At 37.6% G+C, this 22,179-nt stretch overlaps 1 protein-coding gene across 8 annotated transcripts in view; it reads left to right on the top strand.

Moving 5' to 3' along the window:
* Positions 1–22,179, top strand: part of FAM13A (family with sequence similarity 13 member A) — a 366,689-nt gene that overhangs the window by 9,748 nt on the left and 334,762 nt on the right. For 3 of the 8 annotated variants that reach the window (XM_053217136.1, XM_053217135.1, XM_053217134.1), the window contains exon 1: positions 18,782–19,033. The exons of 1 other annotated variant lie outside the window; for it this stretch is intronic. In XM_053217136.1, coding sequence (XP_053073111.1) covers positions 18,929–19,033 — 105 coding nt within the window. In that variant the 5' untranslated portion in view covers positions 18,782–18,928. Of the gene's footprint in view, positions 1–18,781; positions 19,034–22,179 lie in introns of those variants that run through there. 4 more of the 8 variants (XM_053217132.1, XM_053217133.1, XM_027060756.2 and 1 more) reach the window with 3 other exon arrangements.

Genomic DNA, 22,179 nt, shown 5'->3' on the forward strand with positions numbered 1-22,179 from the left:
TTTCTACATCCACGCCAACACTTATTGCTTCTTGAGTTTTTTATTTTAGCCATTCTGACAGGTGTGAGGTGGTATCTCATCGTGGTTTTGATTGGCATTTCCCTGATGATGTGTGATGTCGAGCATCTTTTCATGTGTCTGTTAGCTATCTGTGTGTGTCGTCTTTGGAGAAATGACTGTTCATGTTTTCTGCCCATTTTTCCATTGGATTATTTGGTTTTTAGTGTGTTAAGCTGTATAAGTTACTCATATATTTTGGATATTAACCCTTTATCAGATGTGTCATTTGCAAACATCTTCCCCCATTCAGTAGGTTGTCTGTTAGAATTGTTGGTGGTGGGGCACCTGGGTGGCACAGTCGGTTAAGCGTCTGACTTCAGCCAGGTCACCATCTCGCGGTCCGGGAGTTCGAGCCCCGCGTCGGGCTCTGGGCTGATGGCTCAGAGCCTGGAGCCTGTTTCCGATTCTGTGTCTCCCTCTCTCTCTGCCCCTCCCCCGTTCATGCTCTCTCTCTGTCCCAAAAATAAATAAACGTTGAAAAAAAAAAATTAAAAAAAAAAAAAAAGAATTGTTGGTGGTTTCGTTTCCTTTGCTGTGCAGACACTTTCTATTTTGATGTAGTCCCAATAGTTTTTTTTACTTTTGTTTCCCTTGCCCCAGGAGACATATCTAGAAAAATGTTGCTAATGGCCAATGTCAGAGAAATTACTGCTTGTAATCTCTTCTAGGATTTTTGTGGTTTCAGATGTCACATTTAGGTCCCTAATTCATTCTGAATTTTTGTGTATAGTGTAAGAAAGTGGTCCATTTCATTTGCATTTAGCTGTCCAGTTTTCCCAACACCATTTGTTGACGAGATTGTCTTTTCCCCATTGTGTAATCTTGCCTCCTTTGTAGAAGATTAACTGACCATGAAACTGTGGGTTTATTTCTGGGCTTTCTATTCTGTTCCATTGATTTGTGTGTTTGTTATTGTGCCAGTACCATACTGTATTGATTACTACAGCTTTGTAATATAACTTGATGTCTGGAATTGTGATACACAAAAACCCAAAACCTGGAGGTGTCTGTTGTTTTGCAGGGTTTTTTTGTTTTGTTTTAGTTTAGGGTTTTGTTTTGTTTTGTTTTTTTGAGATTGCTTTGACTATTTGAGGTCTTTTGTGATTTCATACAAATTTTAGGATTGTTCTAGGTATGTGGAAAAAATACTGTTGGTATTTTGATAGGCATTACATTGAATTTGTAGACTACTTTGAATAGTATAGACATTTTAACAATATTTATTTTTCCAACCCATGAGCATGGAACTCCTTTCCATTTCTGTTCATCATCCCAAATTTCTTTCATCAATGTTTTATAGTTTTCAGAGTGAGGTTTTTCCCCTCTTTGGTTAAGTTTATTCCTATTTTATTTTTTTGTGCAATTGTAAATGGAATTATTTTCTTAATTTCACTTAATGTTGCTTCATTATTAGTGTATGGGAATACAACAGATTTCTGTACATTGATTTTTGTATCCCACAACTTTTCTGAATTCATTTATCAGTTCTAGTTTTCTGGTGGAATTGTTAGGGTTTTATATATATATAGTATCATGTCATCTGCAAAAAGTGAAAATTTTATTCCTCCTTACCAACTTGGCTTCCGTTCTTTTTGTTGTCTGATTGCTGTGGCTAGGGCTTCCAGTACTATATTGGATAAAAGTGGTGACAGTGGACATCCTTGTCTTGTTCCTGACTTTAGGAGACAAGCTCTCAGTTTTTCCCCATTGAGTATGGTGTTAGCTGTGGGTTTTCATATAAGGCCTTTATTATGTTGAGGTATGTTCCCTGGAAACCTAATTCGTTGAGGGTTTTTATCATGAGTGGATGCTATACCTGGTCAGATGCTTTTTCTACATCTATGGAAATGATCATATGGTTTTCATCCTTTCTCTTATGGATGTGATGTATCACATTGATTTGTGAATGTTGAGTCACCCTTGCATCTCAGCAACAAATCCCACTTGATTGTGGTGAATGATTTTTTTTTTAATGTATTGTTGGATTTGGTTTGCTAATATTTTGTGGAGGATTTTTGCATTTGTGTTCATCAGAGTTTGGCCTGTAGTTCTCTTTTTTTGTGGTGTCTTTATTTGGTTTTGGTATCAGGGTAAGGCTGGTCATAGAATGAATTTGGAAGTTTTTTTTCCTCTTCCATTGTTTGGAATAGTTTGAGAAGAATAGGTATTAACTCTTTAAATGTTCAGTAGAATTTGTCTGTGAAGCTGTGTGGTCCTGCACTTTTGTTTGTTGGGAGTTTTTGTAGTTACTGACTCAATTTCTTCACTAGTAATCAGTCTGTTCAAATTTGTATTTCTTCCTTCTTCAGTTTTGGTAAGTTGTATGTTTTACGAATTTATCCATTTTTTCTAGGTTGTCTAATTTGTTTATAATTGTTCATAATCTCTAACAATCACTTATATTTCTGTGGTATCAGTTTTTTCTCCTCTTCCATTTGATGACTTTGTGTGCATGTGAGCTCTTGCGCGTGTGCTCTCTCTCTAATTAATTAATGAATTAAAGATGGGTCTGGCTAGAGTTTTATCAGTTTTGTTGATCTTTTCAAAGAACCAGATCCTGGTTTCATTGGTCTTCTCTATAGAGATTTTTAAGTTTCTAAATCATTTACTTCTACTCTAATCTTTGTTATTTCCTTTCCTTTGCTGTTTTGGGGTTTTGTTGTTCTTTTTCTAGCTCCTTTGTGTGCAAGGTTAGGTTGTTTGAGGTTTTTCTTTCTTCTTGGGGTAGGCCTGTATTGCTATAAACTTCCCTCTTTGAACAACTTTTGTTGCAACCCAAAACATTTGGATGGTTGTGTTTTCATTTTCATGTAAGTGTTTATTTTTTTTCTTTGATTTCTTGGTTGACCATTCATGTCAACCATGTTTATTTAGCATGTTATATAACCTCTCTGCATTTGTGTTCTTCCCAGATTTTTCCTTGTGGTTGATTTCTAGTTTTATAGTGTTGTGGTCAGAAAAGATGCGTGATATGACTTTGATCGTTTTAAATTTGTTGAGACTTGTTTTTGGCCTACTGTGTGATCTGTTCTGGAGAATGTTCCATGTGCACCTAAAAAGAATGTGTATTCTGCTGTTTTAGGATGGAATGTCCTAAATACATCTGTTAAACCCATCTGGTCCAGGGTGTCATTCAAAACCACTGTTTCCTTATTGATTTTCTGTTTTGATGATCTGTACATTGACGTAAATGAGGTGTTAAAGTCCCCTACTATAATTGTGTTACTATTGAATGGTTCCTTTTTGTTTTTATTAACCACTTTACATATTTGGGTGTATAAATATTTACAATCGTTATACCTTATTGTTGGGTTGTCCCCATTATGGTTATATAGTGTCTTTGTCCCTCATGCCAATCTTTGTTTTAAAGCCTATTTTGTCTGATCTAAGTATTGCTACTCTGGCTTTCCTTTACCTCATTGTGCTTAATAAATGTTTCTTTCATCCCCTCACTTTCAGTCTGCAGGGGTCTTTAGGTCTGAAATGAGTTTCTTGTAGGCAGCATAAAGCTAGGTCTTGTTTTGTTTTTGTTTGTTTTTAATCCATTTCATCATCCTATGTCTTTGAGTGGAGCATTTAGTCTGCTTACATTCAAGGTAATTATTGACAGAGATGTATTTGTTGCCATTTTGTTACTTATTTTGTGGTTGGTTTTTTTTGTTTGTTTTGTTGTTTTTTTTTTTAGTTTGTTCCTGCCCTTCTCTTGCTCTCTTTCCTAGTTTATTGTCTTTCTTTAGTGATATACTGGATTCCTTTCTCTTTGTTCTTTGCCTATCTATTACTGGTTTTTGACTTGTTGTTACCATTAAGTTTGTATATAATATCTTCTGCATATAGCAGTTTATATTAACTTAAATTTGAACCCCTTTACTCCTTTCCACCCTACATTTTATGTACATGGTGTCATATTTTACATCTTTTAATTTTGTGAATCTTTTGACTGATTTTTACAGATATTCTTATTTTTACTATAAGTTTTTGTGTTTCCTACTTTTCATACATATGGTCTTTCCCTTCCATTAAGAATCCCCTTTAACATTTCTTGGAGGGCTGGTTTCGTGGTCATGAACTCCTTTTGTTTTTGTTTGTCTGAGAAACTCTCTCCTTCTATTCCTAATATTGGCATTGCTGGATAGAATATTCTTGGCTGCAGATTTTTCCCTTTCAGCACTTTGAATATATCATGCCTCTCCCTTGTGGCTGGCAAATTTTCTGCTGAAAAATCAGCTGATAGCCTTATGGGGTTTCAAAGTATCTAACTGCCTTCTTTTGCTGCTTTAAAAATTCTGTCTTTATCACTACTTTTTACCATTTTAATTGTATGTGTCTTGGTGTGGACGTCCTAGGGTTGATTTTGTTGGGGACTCTCGGTGTCTCCTGGATCTGGGTACCTGTTTCCTTCCCCAGATTAGCAAAGTTTTCAGCTATTATTTCTTCAAATAAATTTTATGTTCCCTTCTCTCTCTTCTTCTTCTGGAATCCTGTAATGTGAATGTTTTTACACTTAATGGAGTCACTGAGTTCCCTAAATCTATTCTTATTTTGCATAATGATTTTTCTCTCACCTGCTCAGCTTGATTACTTTTCATTACTCTGTCCTCTAGGTCACTCATTGATTCATTTTTCTGCTTCCACTAGCCCACTATTTATTCCGTTTTGTATATTTTTTATTTCATTTATTGTGTTTTTCACCTCTGACTGATTCTTTTTTATCTCTTTGTTAGAGGTATTACTGATGTCCTCCACTCTTTTCTCAAGTACCATGAGTGTCTTTAGGATCATTACTTTAAATTCTCTGACTGGCATATTACTTACCCACATTTCACTTAGGTCTCTTGCTGTGATTTTGTCCTGTCCTTTCATTTGGAATGTATTCCTTGTCTCCTCATTTTGTCTAAATCTCTGTTTCTCTGTATTAGGGAAGTCAGCTCGGCTTCCTGCTCCTGAAAGCAGTGGCTGTTCATGAAGAAAAGTTCCTGTAGTGCCCTGCAGTACAGTGTTGCCTCTTCCCCAGAACCTGGTGTCTCAGGGGGTCTCTCCTATGTGTGTTACATGTGCCCTGCTGTTGTGTCCTGGCTGCCTTTGCCTTCAATCCAGTCATCTGCAGAGTCTGTCTTTGTCTGTTGCAGCAGTGTTTGGTCCCCAGCGTGGGTGAGCAGCTTTAACAACATGCGTGCCAGTCTGCTTGTGAATTGACACATACCACCGACCAGGGCTGTGTGGTGGGGGCAGGTGCGATTTTAACAAGGTGTGCCTCAGGCTTGTGCATGACCGATGCTGCTGCCACCCCACTACCCCCAATCAGACCAAAGCCTCCAAAAGCATGCTCATCAGGAGATGTGGTATTGGCAGAGGCTTGTACTAGTCTTCTGGATGAGGAGACCCACAGCAATGGGACTGAAGCACATGTGACTGGAAATGGCTGATCTGCTGAAGAACGTGGGGGTGGACTTGATGTAAACAAGTTAGGTGGTGAATGTCAGCATTCTGGTTCCCTGCAGCTGGCTCTGTGCTTATTCTAAGAGACGATGGGTGGGTAGGGGGTAGGGAATTGGTACCTGCCAGCCTCTTTGTTCTTGGAGGAGTCTTCCTAGGATCTCTGCCCTTTTGGGACATGCTCTGAGACGAGTAAATAGCTCTTTCTCCCATATGCTCCAGGTGTTTTTCTGCTGTAACTCCAAAGGGCTTTTTGTGGTGCAGTCTCTTTAAGGGCAGGGACTAGGCTTCCTATTGCTCTCTGGGCCTTTCCAGGACCAAGTTGCTGATTTTTAAAATTCCAGGATTTAAGTCCTTCTTGCTCTAAGAACTCTTGAAATTCAGTCTTTCTCGCTTTCAAAGCCAAATGCCACGGGGATTCATCTTACCTGTGCAGGCTTCCAGGTATGATAGCCTGTTTTGTGCCCTGGTCCATTTTGCTTCCCCCTGTGTCTCCACCCTTCCAACCCTCTTTGATGTGCCCTCTTCTCCACCTTTTGTTGTGGATTCTGTTCTGTCAGTCCTCAGGTCAGTTTCTGGGTTATTTATACTGATGGAAGTGTTATCTAGTTGTATCTGTGGGATGAGGTGAGCTTGGCGTCCTCTTACTCTGCCATCTTCCCAGCCTCCCTAGTGTGAGGCTCTTTGATATAAATGATTAGGAAATTGATTTGTCTCAGGTTGTGGTAGTTAAGTCCTTGACCACTAAGAGCTTTGCTATAGTTCTAATGAAGAGAAACAAACATTGTTATATAATAGATATTTAGTATCAATATGTGTCTGTACAAAATAAACTGTTACAGCTGTAGCCATGTGAGATGTTGTTATTAAACAGTTAACTGCCACATGAATGTACAAGAATCCTATAGCAGCACCCCTCCATCTTTCCTAAAGTCCATGGCAGCCTAGCACATTATAACTCATGTGAATTTTAAAGCTTCCAGGAGTATAAGTTCTATCCATTAAAAGTAATCCACTGGAGAGGAACATAGTCTGCAATAGTGCATGGCACATGGTATTATCTTACTAAATATTTGATTGTTAAGGGAATAAATAAGCAAAGTATTAAATTTATATTCTCTGTGTATACATCTTACCAGCTGTGTGATTGGGCAAGTAGTTTGATTTATGAATTTCAAGTGGTTTTTTTTTGTTGCAAAATGGGAATTTTGCCATTTATATCCTAGCTTGTTTTCATGTTGATTGAATGAGATAATATAGGTAAATGTGCTTATAATTAATATTTAAAAAAACTCTCAAGGTACCTCTTGTTCTAGTATTTTTCTCAGTTGAAATATTGGTTTACTGTTTATATCTTGTAATTGACAGTGATATTCATAACATGAGTACCCTTAGCCTAGTCACAATTAGAAACCAGGTGCATTCCAAATGGGGATTTAACCTATCTTAATTTAATGCATTTGTGAAAACCTAGGTCTCAGCATAGGTTTGGCTGCTCAACCTCCCTTGAGCTGCGGTCTCATTTGACAAACATGAATAATATGTATGCTGTGGAATTGTAATAAGTAAATGAGAACACAAGTGACAGCCTTGGATGATAAACAATTGTTACTGACTCGTCCCTATACCCCCTCACAAAGTGAAACATCTTGTAATTCTAGTTCTGGGAATTGTTATTCAGTTAATAGGAATATTTTCTTATTTTTCATACATATATGCATAATTATGATATATATATATTATATATACAGCAAAGTATTTTTTTACTTGCTGGATTTTTAAAAACTATATATGCTGTATTATTTATTACAGTCTTGCAATAGGTGAGGAACTATGCCAGCCACAAGTCATATACAATCCATATATACAAGTGGATTTTTATTTAAAAAAATCAAAAGTAATTGCCTCAAGAATTTCACCTTAACCTTTATTTAGAGATGAGATTTGAAAAAAACTTAAAGGAATCTTCCTGGCAAAAAGATGTTGCAAATGAAGAACTCAAATATTAAGGACTATGAACATATCTTTCCATGAGCACTGTATTCCTACATAGTCCTTCTGTCTTACAGATTTTATATTCTTAATATAATTGTAGGTTAAAATTTTATATTCAGATTTCTTACAGAAATACAAATCTTTAGATCATTATTTTTTCTTCCAGTTTTATTAAGGTAAAATAGACATATAATATTATAATTTTAGGTATACAACATTTGATTCTATATATATGTATAATTTTGATAAATGATCACTATAGTAAGTTTAATTAGCATCCATCACCTCACATCACTTTACATACAAATTTTTCTTATTTGTGATGAGAACTTTTAAGATCTCCGCAGATTACAAATATACAGTGAATATATAACTATTAAACATATATACAAATATACATAGTTGATAGTGACTATTAACTGTAATCACTGGGCTGAACATTACATTCACTGGACTAATTGATCCTATAACTGGAAGTTTGTACCTTTTGACTACCTTCACCTGTTTTTCCACACTATATTTTCTCTCTCTCTCTCTCTCTCTCTCTCTTTTTTTTTTCTTTTAGAACTCTGGACTTTTTTCTCCAAAATTCCTTACAAATCATGTCTGTGCTCACACATTTCAATTCTTTTTCTGATGACATCCCTGTTTCTTGTCCTGAATTTTTAAATTTTTAATATTTATTTTCGAGAGAGACAGAATGTGAGTGGGGAGGGGCAGAGAGAGAGGGAGACACAGAATCCGAAGCAGGCTCCAGGCTGCCAGCATAGAGCCTGATGTGGGGCTCGAACCCACGAACTATGAAATCATGACCTGAGCCTAAGTTGGACACTTAACTGACTGAGCCACCCAGGCACCCCTTGTCCTGACTTTTAAATGAGTCCCAAAGCGTTGCCAGGAACAACCAAAGATTTATCACCACACATTTAATGCAGTAACTATATGAATATTTGTTGTGAGGCCTGAAAGGAAATGTTATGTTACTCTGTCCTCAAAGGATTTCAATCTAGAAAGATAAATTTGCAAACAATAACAATGCTGTGTGTAAATATTTTACAAGTGTTTAAAGCAGGCATATGTGTGCACACAGAGGAGCAGTGTTAGGAATGCTAGAGACCTTGGTGCTAGGCATTGAAGTATGTGTATGAGTTCCCTAAATAAGAAAAGGGAGACGCATGTCTGGCAAGTACAAGATCATAAAGATTCTGAAGTCAGACAGTGTACCACTTAAGTAGTTTAAAGAACAACAGGGACACCTGGGTGGCCCCAGTCGATTAAGCCGCCGACTTCGGCTCAGGTCATGATTTCGCGGTCTGTGAGTTCGAGCCCTGCGTCGAGCTCTGTGCTGACAGCTCAGAGCCTGGAACCTGTTTCAGATTCTGTGTCTCCCTCTCTCTGACCCTCCCCCGTTCATGCTCTGTCTCTCTCTGTCTCAAAAATAAATAAACATTAAAAAGAAAAAAGAACAACAATGTATTTGTTTCCTATTAGTACTCTGATAAATTACCAGAAACTTAGTGACTAACAACAGCACAACTTTATGATCTTATTGTTCTAGATATCAGAAATCTGAAATCAGTTTTACTGGCTAAAATCAAGCTTCTTCTTGGTACCCTCAATGAGTTCTTGCATTTTCCAGCTTCTAGAGGACATCTTCATTCCTTGGCTTGTGACCTTCCTACATCTTCAAGCCAGCAGCTTGGGATCTCTTTGACTACAATTGGTGCTTCTATCACGACCGCTCCTCCTCCTTGTAAGGACCCATATGATTAGATTGAGCCCTGATAATCCAAGATAACCTTCCCAAGATCTGTAACATAAATACATCTGAAAATCTCATTTGCCATGCAAGGAGACATATTCACAAGTCCTAGGAGCTAGGATGTGGACATCTTTGGGGGACCATTATTCAGCCTACTACCAGCAAGAAAGCTAAAATTTAAGATACGTAATAGGGGTGAGGCGAGTATGAAATTAGATTTTGAAAAACTTTGAAATCTATGCTAAGGAGTTTGGAACTTAATCTATAGGCCAGCAGTTTTTATTCCTTAAAAAAGTTAAAAGTATGACGATAGATGCTTGATTCATGTGCATACACTCAAAATTCAAATATAATTACTTGCATGATCACAGATCCCTTGAAGCCAATATATGAAGCCTTTAGGCCTGAAGAGGAAGAAAATAAGCAGGAAAGTAACATAATCAAATCTGTTTCAGAAGGGTAGCTAGTGGTGTTCTTGCACCAAAGGAATGCTGATGAGGCACACATTTAACAATTTTTTAATTTTAAAGAATAGCTGCAATATCAGAGAGAAAATTGAGTTGAAAAATTTTCAGAGGTAGAATAAATAGGCTATGATGATTAAAGAAGCCAGGGGAGACTGAAGCAGGCTTTGAGATGTTTATGAAAAGGCTCCTAATGTATACTTCCTACTGAAATTTCCTCCCACTGTGTGACTGATTTCTGGAATCTGCCTGAAATCAAATGCAACTTTCTATTCAAACGTTCTGTTCCCCAACTCATTAATTCCTTCTATTAGTAGGGTAGCCATATAATACATAGTCTAAACTGAGACAGTGATTTATTTATAACTATTTTTAAAGATATTCAAATAAATCTTACTTACAAAACTTATTTATAAAACCTGAAATTTAGATTTCTGTAAAACTTCCTTATAGGCTGTGGTGGCTCTAGAATATCCCTTGGTGGGATCTTTTGACCTGGTCAACATATGCCTTCTCAGGTCCTGATGTCATAAACTGGCCCACAGGACCTTGCACCGGCATTAGAGGTAGAGGAATGAAGCCTGGTTGCCAAGGTGAAAATGTATGTGGAGGGCAGTGAAAAGATCTTTCCAATGAAGACAGACTTTTTAGTGAAGGACCATATCCAAATGCCATCTGCTGTGAGCTCTAGTTGGAAAAGTCCCTAGTGATATCATAGACTTTGATTTGTATTCTAGTGGGATTGCCCTCTTTGTAAAGTTAGAGATCAATTCATCTAGGTCTGAATATTTAGATTTTTCTTCTGTTCTTTTTCTTTAAAATGTGTTTCACCCTCAAGTACAGAATTGGACCCATTTAGCTTTTCATCTGTTGCCTCCCTTCTTGCCATTCTTGATAACTCCTTACAAAGGCCATTATCTCTTAAGGATGATTCTAGGTCCTCCAACTTTCTCTTAAGATAGTTAAACTTTAAGAATTTTTATGTTTCAAATTGTTGGTAAGTTGTACACTTAGGTTTTTCTCCTTTCTGTATAGAGTTGATATTAAGTGAAAACTTCACCCTGAGATGAGAGAACAAATCCAAGGATCATTGACCATGCCATCACCCCCCAAGGAAATCGGAAGTGAAGAGGACTGGAATTCATGTTTTCAGCTCCCATAATCTTGTGTAACTTTTTTTTAGGAGATGCTGAAGCCAAATGATGAGGCTGCCTAAAGTCCCTTCAGGACACCAAAGTCCATCAGAATCACAGCAAATCACACAAGACACCCACAGCTTCTGCTGGGAATCAAACCTGCTTCCACATATTTGCCACTTACAACATTCCTCATTCCTTTTAGTAGATCCAGTTTTTCCATCTGTATCACTTCCCTTCACCCAAAGAACTCCTTTTAGCATTTCTTATAGTGTGAACTCACTAACGTCAAATTCACTCAGCTTTCCTCTCTCTGAAAATGTTTTTATTTCACCTTCATCTTATGAAGAACATTTTCTCTGGATATGTAATTTTAATTTTGTAAGAATTTCTTTGACTCACCCCACCCCCTCAAAACCCTGTGTACATATCAGTCCATTATTTTCTGGTCTCTATTATTTCTTCTGAGAACTAAGTTGTAACTCCTATTGTTCCATTAAAGGTAAGTATCTTTCAGGGTGCCTGGGTAGCTCAGTTAAGTGTCTGACTTTTGATTTCGGCTCAGGTCATGATCTCACAGTTCATGGGTTCAAGCTCCACATTGGGCTCTATGCTGACAGTGTAGAGCCTGCTTGGGATTCTCTCTCTTTCCTTCTCTCTGTCTCTCCCTTGCTTGCTCTCTCTCTCTCTCTCTCTCTCTCTCTGTGTGTGTGTGTGTGTGTGTGTCTCTCTGTCTCTCTCTCAAAATAAATAAACTTTAAAAAAGTAAGCATCTTTTTCTGGTTTACTTTAAAGGCTTTTTTGGTCTTTAACTCTCATTGTTAGCACTGTTAAAAATATGAGTGGTTTTCTTTATCCTTCTAGAGGTCTGTAGAGCTAAGGGTTAATGTTTGTTATCAATTTTGAAATTTTTCAGCTTTTATTTTCAAAAATGTTTTTCTAGTCCAATCTTTCATTTCCTCCTAGGATTCTAATTAGACTGTATGATATTATCTTCCATATTAGTGGCATTCTTTTTTTCTTTTCCTTTCTTTTCCTTTCTTTTCCCCTTCCTCCCTCCCTCCCTCCCTCCCTTCCTTCCTTCCTTCCTTCCTTCCTTCCTTCCTTCCTTCCTTTAAGATTCCACATAGAAAGATGGAAGTCTTGAACTCTCCCTTCTTAGGATCCTGGTAGAGCGAGTCCTGATACTCTGGCAGCACCCTTCACTGTCACCTCCCTCAGCCTCACCTTTCCAGAACACTTTTAAGAGTGAAAAGCGATGCTATTAATAACTGCATTGAATCAACAAGCATAAATTGGAACTTTGCCAGGCAGACTGGAGTTTAAGATACACTACTTGGCACAATTTCATTGTCGTGGCAAACAAATCTTAGAGTCTTCCTTCATGCTGTCCTTGACTACGTGACACCTCTTTTGCCTCGTATATAAAGTCAGTTATCAGTCTTACAAGTTCTGTCTACAAAGTTTGTGATTTATCTTTCAGTATCTAAATTCAAGAAATTATCCTCTCAACTGGGCAATTGTTAACAGGGTCCATTTATTTATAAGAAGTTTTCTTTTTATTTTAGCACATTTTAGTCAGACCTCAGATTAATCTGGCAGCACTTTTGTCAAGCTATTTATTTAAGAACATACAGTAGTTAGTTCATGGCTGAGGTCCTGCCTAGATTTCTTATTCTTCTATTTAAAGTCCCTTACTTTTCATGCTAATGTCTGTCTCTTTGCCCATCACAAAGACCCACATAAGAATGCCTTCTCCCTCTCCTGCCTTCATAATCAGTGACTTCTATAGAAGTCCACTCAACACCTGCCTTCTTGCGGCTCTAGCTCCAGTGACCTTCATCCATCATGGGTTGTTGTTGGTTTTTTTTTGGTTTTTTTTGTTTTTTTTTTTTTTGCTTTCTTCAAATTCTTTTCTTTTTAACATTTATTTTTGTGAAAGAGAGCAAGTGCGCAAGCATGGAGGAGGGGCAGAGAAAGAGAATCCCAAGCAAGCTCTGCAGGGCTCTGTCCCAGGAACCATGAGATCATGACCTGAGCTGAAATCAAGAGCTGGATGCTTAACTGACTGAGTGACCCAGGCGCCCCCTGGCTTCAAATTCTTAAGTCCTAAGGGCACACATTTCAAATTTGATTATACAGTTTAGTGTATTGTATTTGTTAATTGAAGGATTAAGACTCAAGTGCCTTCAGGGTCTGTGAAGTAATCATAAACTGTGAAGCAGGCAGAGTAAGGAACAATGGGTATTAAAGTGTTTGTGTTGCTTGCTAGTAATTCCCACCTAGGTATGTGGCCTTTCAAATCACTATGCTGGTGAGACAGAATGGCCAAACGGAATACCTTCTCAAGATTTGCAAATAGTGTCCTCAAAAAAATTCTTACGTATACTTCATAATTCAAGTACTATACCATTATTCATACCTCCTCTTAGCCATAATTCCTCGAATACTAATAGGTACACATTGTCTATTATATAAGTGCTTATGAAATATAGAAGTTAAATTATGGTTTTAGCAAACTTAGTGGGAAAATAAACTGTTTTCAAAAGAAAATGCAGCTCTTGTCTAGTTTTCCCAGACTGAGGAATGGAACCTCTCATTCCCATCAGTAGTCTTGTCCACTTCTTACAGGACTGGGTCCTGATTCTCTCCTTCTGTGGATGCTGGCAAAGTGGATCTGCTTTGGCTTCCAGGGAAGGGATAGGGAATAGTATCCAGTCTAGCCTTAGTCAAGTGACATGCCAAGCGTTAAGTGGGGCCATAAACAGAACTGGAAAAAAGGGACATTAGGCAAGCAAGTGAGGAAATAATAGAAATGCAGGTCAAACAATAAGGCTTAAATAATGACCCACAGAATTGGGATGTCTAAACTAAGGATGTGTCAAAGAATGACGAGATCAACACTATGTACCTGACAAAAAGACAAAGCTGAACTTACTGACTGTCACAGTGGGGGAAAACTCTGATGGTCAGGCATGGTCTTTCTGAGCAGAGCAGACTGATGATAATTATACAGGTGGGTTTGCAGGAGTGTGACATCATTGGAAGGAGAGTGGTTACTCAAATGAGACCGTTATTGATTGTTTGACACTCAAAGACATACTTATTAGACTGAGCCCCTTCTTAATTGGGCTGTTACTGATAGGTTGGCTTGCAAAATTACTTGGTTTACTGAGGGAATGTGCTGATCAATTGAGCAGGTTTAAAATGAGTTATATTGGCTATTTGTTTCCATGGCTACAGAACATTCGATCTTTTCCTAGGAGTATTGTAACTTTTTTTTTCCTCAAATGGGATGAGAATGCACCTAGACTTCAGAACAGAAATATGATCAGATTATGAACTGGACCTCTTTCTGGAAAATCCTTCAGAAAATAATTAGAAGAAGGTAAGAATAGTCCCAAGGCCAGGTAATGGAGCAGTGGTAACAAATAGACTAATAAACCCAAGAAAGACCTACTTCCCATTATTTTCCAAAGAGCCAAGGCCCATAGAAGAGTCTTTCTTTGGATATGTAAGGATTTTCGTGCCCAGTAATGTTACTGAATAGCCAACCAGCAAGGGTCAGCAAACTTTTTCTGTAAAGGGTCAGATGGTAAATGTTTTAGGCCTTGTGGGCCATAGGTTCAGTCTCTGTTGCAGATGCTAACCTTGGCCACTGTAGTACCAAAGCAGCCAGTCATGTTATATAAACAGATGGGTGCAACCGGAGTTGATCTAGAGTAGCTGGAAGGGGCCTGTGGTGGCCAGATGTGGCTCACAGACTGTAGTTTGCTGACTGCTGACCTAGAGCAAATAATCTTTCAGGTGCACATGCTGCTAGAGATTCAAAACCCCAAATATCTGAACCTCTCTGGTCAAGAGATAGTATATAAACAATAAATAGTTGCTGACTGACTACTGATACCCTGTCTGATTGGATGCCATTGATTCTGGTCCAGGCTAGTGTACTCCTGGAGTAGTAGCTGGGATAGAGGTAGAGCTGGAGTATAGGCAGACTGAGTTTGGGAGGAAAAGCCTCCAATGTCCTATTTCCAATGGGCATCAGGTGATTGATGCTGTCGGAGCTGCCACCACCACACCCCATGATACTCGCCGGTCTCTGCTACGTGGCCAGCAGTACTGTAACTGCTGACCGCTGCTGTTCTGACAACTGTTATTGCTACTCCAGCTGAAGAGATTTTGTCTTTTGAAAACTGGTAGCTCTGCCAGTTAACATCAGAGAGATCGACTTTGAAGGATTTTTAGCTTCTTTGGTGGCTAGAGGACAACTTGGCCTTTTTGGATCCCTTCATCAAACTTCCCCAGGTTACAGGGTCATTTGAATGAAGCATCCTAGGGATCTGACCATCCTTTATGAAGTCAGCTTGACTCCTTCCTCCAGGGAGCCCACAGATCTTGAAAATAGGGATCCTTTTCTGACCTGGTATTTCAGCATTTCTGGGAGTAGTCATGGAATTAGCCTACCAGAGTGAACTATTCTGAAAAATACTTGTTACAATTTCTTTATTCTTTCTGGGAAAAAAAAGTGATAGCTCATATTTTATATAAACAACTCTCTTGGCTGGGGCTTGTGTATCTTAAGATTCTTTATAAATCAATACTTAGGAATATATATGTTTGTCAGCTCAGAGAACTTTCTGGAATTAGACTCTACTATCACTTGCATCTCTTTAGGGGTGAGGAAAATTATTTCGGACTCCAATTTTAGATCTATTCCATGGAAAGACATTGTTTGATGTGAAGAATGTTTTTAGTTCTGTTTGTTAAATGGCCTATTCAGGGTATCTTTTTGCCATGAAATATAGTCATTACGAAAAATAAGGATAAGTTTAGCACAGTACTAATTTCACTTTATAATAGTGTACAAGTACTTGTGAAAATAAGGACTAGATTTTTGTCATCCTTATGTAGTATTATATATATGTATTAGGAACAATAATGCAAGGTATAATATTTTGATGTTCTAACTTGTTCTAACATTACTTAATGTTTTTGAAATCCATCATGAAAAATTGGGAAGGAGCAATAAAGTTTTGAAAAAATAATTAGAGAAGGCTATCTTTATCAGCTATTTAAGTCAATTATAAAGATACAGTTATTCAAATATGGATATGGAATAAAACTAGGTAAACTATGGAAGAAAGAAAAACCTAGATAGAATATATTAGTCTGAAAAAGACCCTGGTTGTGTATGTGTACGTATATGAATTTAATATATAGTAAGGATAGTATCATACATGGGAAATGAAAAACTTGCTCAATAAATGGGAGTCATTCGGTTAGTATATTGGGTTAAAGACAAACTTGTTTTACACACAGGACTTTCAAATATAGTAACATATTTGAGAGTTTGATTTCTTTCTCCAATGGGAGTCTAATTGATACAGGCATATTAATGCAGCCATACTCCACAAGGTCATTCAGAGGTCTAGGTTCCTTCTATCTGCTCAGTCTTTCATCCCCTGGGACTCTTTCTCCTGTATGATCCAAGTGAGGTGTATTCACATTCCAACATGTGATGAAGAGGAAGGATCCTATGAATCATGCGACACAGAAGTTGTACATACCCAATCGATTCACACTCTGTTAATGAGTCATGGCCCTATCTACTGGTATGAAAGGTTGGGAAATGTAATCTGTAGATGAACAACTATGGGCTCAGCCCCAACTAAGAGGGAAAAGAAGCTCTAATAGTATCAGAAAGAGAGATTGCATCCTGGAAAGAATTAACCATGTGGGCCACAGTAGTTAAATGAAAAATAAAAATCCAATCAATTTAGATCCTCATTTTTTGCTATATTTCAAAAAATATTCCAAATAAATAATCCAACCATATGATAAGCATCCAAAATTGCTTTTTTATTACTATTTGCCAGGTAATATACTAAGAGCTTTTTATAGATTATATATCATTTAATCCTTAAAATGAGCTTATAAAAGAGACTTGTTAAGTAACGATTTGATAAATGGACAATGCCACACATGGATTAGAAAATACAAATGACTAATGAGGAATTTTCTTATCTTTAATGGTAAATCTGAATTTTAAGTGAGAAGTCCTTTTCGTTTATTAAGTTATGAAATATTTTACAAAATATTCAAACTTGGGTAGCATGAATTGAGGATTATAAACTGCCAGAGTCAATGTGTGTCAACAACCTTAGCACATGTTAATATTCAACGTGATCCAACAATTTCACTTTCTGGAGTCTTGACTAGAAAATAATCAGAATGAGGATAAAGCATTACTTACAGTCACATACACACATAAAATCAGAAACCATGTAAATGCCTAAAAATAGGAGAATGACTAAAAAAACCGTTATATATACAGAACGTAATATTGTATGTGATTAAAATTGTTTATAGTGTTAACAGTATGGGAGCACGTCAGTGATATAATGGTAAGTGAAAAAAATTAGGATGGAAAACTCACAAATTAGATTTAAATTATGTTTTTCAAAAACAAAAAATAGAATCGAAATATGTTAAATGTTTTTGGGTGTCCTTTGTTATTTTTTCACTACCTCATCTCTGCTTCTTTGTTACTGCCTCTGTGCTGACTAATTAAAAAGCCTTATTGATTTTCATTCCTCTCTCCTCCCATTAAATGATTCATAAGAGAAGGTATCATGTCTTTCTGATCATTGTATATTGTTGCATAGTGCCTCAACCAGTATAGGTGATAAAAATTGACCTAATCTTTAGGCTTTTATTTTTCACCAAAGACTGGCAGTACTTGTATCCTCAGAAAAAGAAGACAAAATTTTAATGTATTGGAAAAAGTCTGTTTTATAATAATTTTCTTTAATAGTCTAGTTTTCTAATGGGTAAATGGAAAGCAGAAGTGATAAAATCTACATTAGGTGGAAGCAGAAAAAAGTTTTATTTTTCAGTGGAGGGGTTTATGTCCATTTGTCCACTCCCATTCCATTGTTTAGCCTTGGGATTGTGTTAGTGCACCTTGTGGAAGTGTCTTTGCAATGTTCTAAATGCATGCATTGAAATAAAATGGACTTTGTCATGTCCTCTGGCTTTGCTGTGGGCACTGTTGATTGGCTGGAAATACACATTTGAAAGGAAGTACCGAAATGGGAACTGATTTCCGCTTTCCATGGTCTTCCCACCCTGTGCCTTTAAGATACAATTTTATTATGTTTTGTTGTTGAGGGCAATTTAAGTCTTCTAAAATTGGGTAAAATGAAACTTCTCACGCAGTATTAGTCAGCATTCTCTTAAATGTGCCACTAAAAAGGATTTGACCAAAAAGTGGTAATAAAAAAATAGGACAGTGTCCTTCTGGCTTATGTGAAATGGATATTTTAGCTATCAGTTCAAATATTTGGAAATTGTAAAGTCTGTCACATTTTCTAATGACACAGCATGTGAAGTAGGACATTGTTGAAAGGTCAACCAGAGGCTGATTTTCCACACTATAAATCACATATGTTGAATTGTGGAAGTCTAGAAACATGTTGTTTTACGTTAATCACCAGTGTCTGTGAATAAGATAATTCAAAAGTAATGAGAAGTGGTAAGAGTTGCATGAAATAAAGTATTTTCACTTAAAACAATTCTGATAGACTAAAGGTGGAGGGAAGAATGTTTTGATAGACTTTAGTTTCTAAGGGGCAGTGGGAGTGAAAAGTGTCTCAGAAAAGTGAGGCATGTGCCTGCAAGTTGAAACCTGAGTGTGAATATGTGAATTTTTCTTAGGAGTAGCAACTAGGAATCAGGTTTGCATATTCACTGTTCTGCACTTAGTCCTCCTATTAATGAATACCACCAGGTGGTGGGTGTTTTCTGACCGGAGAAAGCCTGTGTGTGGCATCTGGCAAGTCAGGTTTAAGAAAAAGATGTCAGCAGCTTAAGGCCCCTGTCACATGACCTCCTCTACTTGCCAATACTAGACGCTCTGGATCAGATTTCAACTCCAGGCAGTCCTGCCAGCCATGTGGGTTCAGCCGAGTGAGAAGCAAAACCGCGCTTCCGAAAATGTTAGGAGCTGCTCTTCGCTCCCTCTGAGGCCTCTGGATTAGGAACTGTGTTTCAAATGAAATCATATCTACTGAATGGAATTCTCGTACTTTGCTGTCATTTTGATGTTTTCATCTGGTCTTCATCACTTCTACCAGGCACTTCCTGCGAGAATGGGGGCAGGCGCTCTCGCTATCTGTGTGAGTACAGGCCGCCCCCCGTCTTCTGTGGACACGGCGGGGCTGAGGAGAGGCCTGTGCCCTCCTGGTTTTGCTGCGATGTTTGTGCGATTTTGTTTTTCCTTTCTAGGAGGTGGGGGAAGGTTTGTTACTTAAATGCCTATCTATTCAAATGGACATTAAACAGTGTTTGGGGCAGCATTCAGCATTTTTGTCTGTTTGCCTTTCCAAAAAAGATGAAGGAAGAAGTGTGCCGGAGTTTATGCGGTTAGGACAACTTGATTTAAAGTAAAGCATTCTCGAGCATTTCAGACTTCCTTATTATAGATGAGTTAAATATGAATGCTCAATTGTAGTTACTGGAAAAGTCTAGTGGCTAGACTGAGAACGAATGAAAATAACCACGAATTTGTTCCTTCTGGGTATGTGTATGACCTTTTTCTATTCACATTTTTGTTTTCTTTTAGTAATGCTAGAATTTCTGTTGAAGCATGGTTGCTGAAAGTGACAGAGAAAGAGCTTGTTTGATAAATGTTTGTGAAACCTTAATGGACTGTAGAAACTTCTGGTTACAGTACAGTAGCATCAATAAATACCACTGATGTAAAATCCATGAGAAAATGCATGTATTTCTAGGGCTGAATTAATAAATTTCAAAAGCAGTTCTGTTGATGCTACTTTTGCAGTAACCACGTATTGTCAATTATACAATTTACAGAATGCTGTGATTTAAGTTTTTATTTCAATATATAGAAAATGCATATATATCAAGCATACTTGTATTTATAAACTGGTATTGTCTTCCAAGGGGGCATTTTGTTTGTCCCTAGAAGAGCTAAATGAGAAATATATATTATTCTTTATTATCAACTTTATCTGCTGACTTCTGTATCATCACAGGTCACATCTTTTTTCTTTTTTTTTTTTTTTTCAAGTTTCAGAAACAGCTGCGATTTGTGGTAGGTTGTGATGGCATCCTAAAACATCTAGAGATATCTGGGCAATTTTTTACACATATGCCCCAAATGGTCACCACATGGTAAATCAGCCCCACAGATTGAATTTTCATAGTAAAACTCCCTCATTTTTGTGCTTGGAACTTTTTGGTATCCTGTGTGCCTGTCTCTCTTTTCTTCTTAGCCCTGAGCCTTGTAGCATCCAGGTATCCATGTGATCATCTTTTTATCATTCCCAAGAGTTTTCTTCAAAATCTGATTTTTTTTTTCTATTGTAAAATACTGACCTTCTATTTCACTTCATCTTTCCAAGTTTGGAAAACAAATACTTTAGGACAGGAAATGTGTAGAGTATGAAGCAGCAGATCAACCTATTTGGCCTGAGACAGTCATCTCTGATTAGACCCTTACTTCTTGCTTGTGGCCTGCATGCATTGATCTCTACTTGATTGAAATGCACACTGACCCATGTATGAAACTGAATATTTTTCCTTAGTTTAATCCAAAGTATATGCAAAATTTCATGTAAATTTGACATGAAAATCATACTATGTAAGAGATTATTCACTCTAGTAGAGGAGTGATTCTCAGTCATTCCTATTCTTTAACTTCAGGTTAGCCTTTTTTTTTTTTTTTCTATCCCAGTTCTACTTATAGGAAATGCTTATGTTTTTAGGATTTTTAGCATAGTATTTCTGGAAAAACATAGCTGAAGGAGAAAAAAATATTTTTTTTTCATGGTTGTGGCAGAAAGGTGAGAGCTATGTAAATGTAAGCATAGGGGCTGGCATACTTGTTTTTAGTTTGGGACCTCTTTACCTAAACATATCTTATATGTAGCAATGGCTCAGATATCCTGATACTGAAGATAGTTGTTTAGACAGAAGAATAGAATACTAGACATTTGTAGTGTGTGTGTGTGTGTGTGTGTGTGTGTGTGTGTGTGCATACGTACGCATGTTGAAGTGGAACACTCCATTCATTGGAGTTCAAAGAGCCTCCATTTCTATGTCCATTGACTAACCACATTTCTCTTCTTCACTCTTTTCATCTCTTCCCATATTACTAGCACTGTTAGTAAAGCCAAAGTGGGCTCAAAATTTCACTTACTACTCATATTTACAAAGAAGTTGCAGCTTCCTCACTATAACATCTGTTTTTCCTCAATAAACTACACCCAGGCGGAATGGGAACCATACCTGCCAGTTAATATTGCCTTAGTCTCTTCTAGCTTTAAATGTCACTTTGAGAGGACTCCAGCTCTCTCAGGTGAAATCTTGAGTCTTTCAGACCTCTTGCACCTCCTGCTGTTCTGTCCAAGGTGGCATCTGGGTATTTAGAGGAAGGTGGGCTTGCAAGTAGGAGTTGCCATATCCCAATGGCTGAAGAAAGAGGGGCCCAGAATACATGCGTGTCGATTTTTATATTGTGGATGTTCTGGTCTCTGGTGTGTTTAGCAAACCTTCGGTGAATTTGTAGGTAAGTTCTGTTGGTATTATCCAGGCCTTACAGTCCACTCCTCCTGAGTTAACTCCAACTTTTGTTGGTGCTGGGAACAATTCTAAGGATGTCCTGGGCCTTGTAGCCTTTGTCCCTAATTTGACCCCTCCATTCCTGTAGCCTCATCACTGTGTATCCTCAGCTACCTTTATGTCTATCCCATAGTGCAAGCAGGAGCTGTGGTCCTAGTACAGAAAGGTTCACAAACCATATTATGATATTCTAGTCACAGATTTATTGAACAGCTTAAAACACAGCACAAAGCAAGAAGGGAAAGATCTGCTAGGCTTACCTACATAGAAAGGGTTTCAGTGGGATGAAAGGCCCACATTCTGAGTCCTGTGTTACATGATATTTGTCTGTTCTGTTTCTCGTCTTCTCTACCACATCAACCTTTCCTGGTCACAGTGGGTTTTTTGAGGACCAGTGTTGAGTGTGTGCAGGGGACTCAGCAGATGGAACATGACTGAGCCAACACAGCTTGCTCTATCATCAGAGGCAAGTGTGCCTAGGTATAGTTCTAACTTGCTAAAATAGACTCCTGAACGGCTATGGATTTTTATCTGCATATCTCAGGCAGATAACACATGGGGCCAGCAAGGGTATAATCAATGGGTGACTCATTTAAGAGATGAATATTTGATGTCTCATAACTGTTGGGTGCTTAACTTGTTTCTTCTATCTCTACTTAATTATCTATGTCAACTGTGT

The sequence above is a fragment of the Acinonyx jubatus genome, chromosome B1, assembly GCF_027475565.1.
Source record: "Acinonyx jubatus isolate Ajub_Pintada_27869175 chromosome B1, VMU_Ajub_asm_v1.0, whole genome shotgun sequence".
Classification (NCBI taxonomy): Eukaryota; Metazoa; Chordata; class Mammalia; order Carnivora; family Felidae; genus Acinonyx; species Acinonyx jubatus.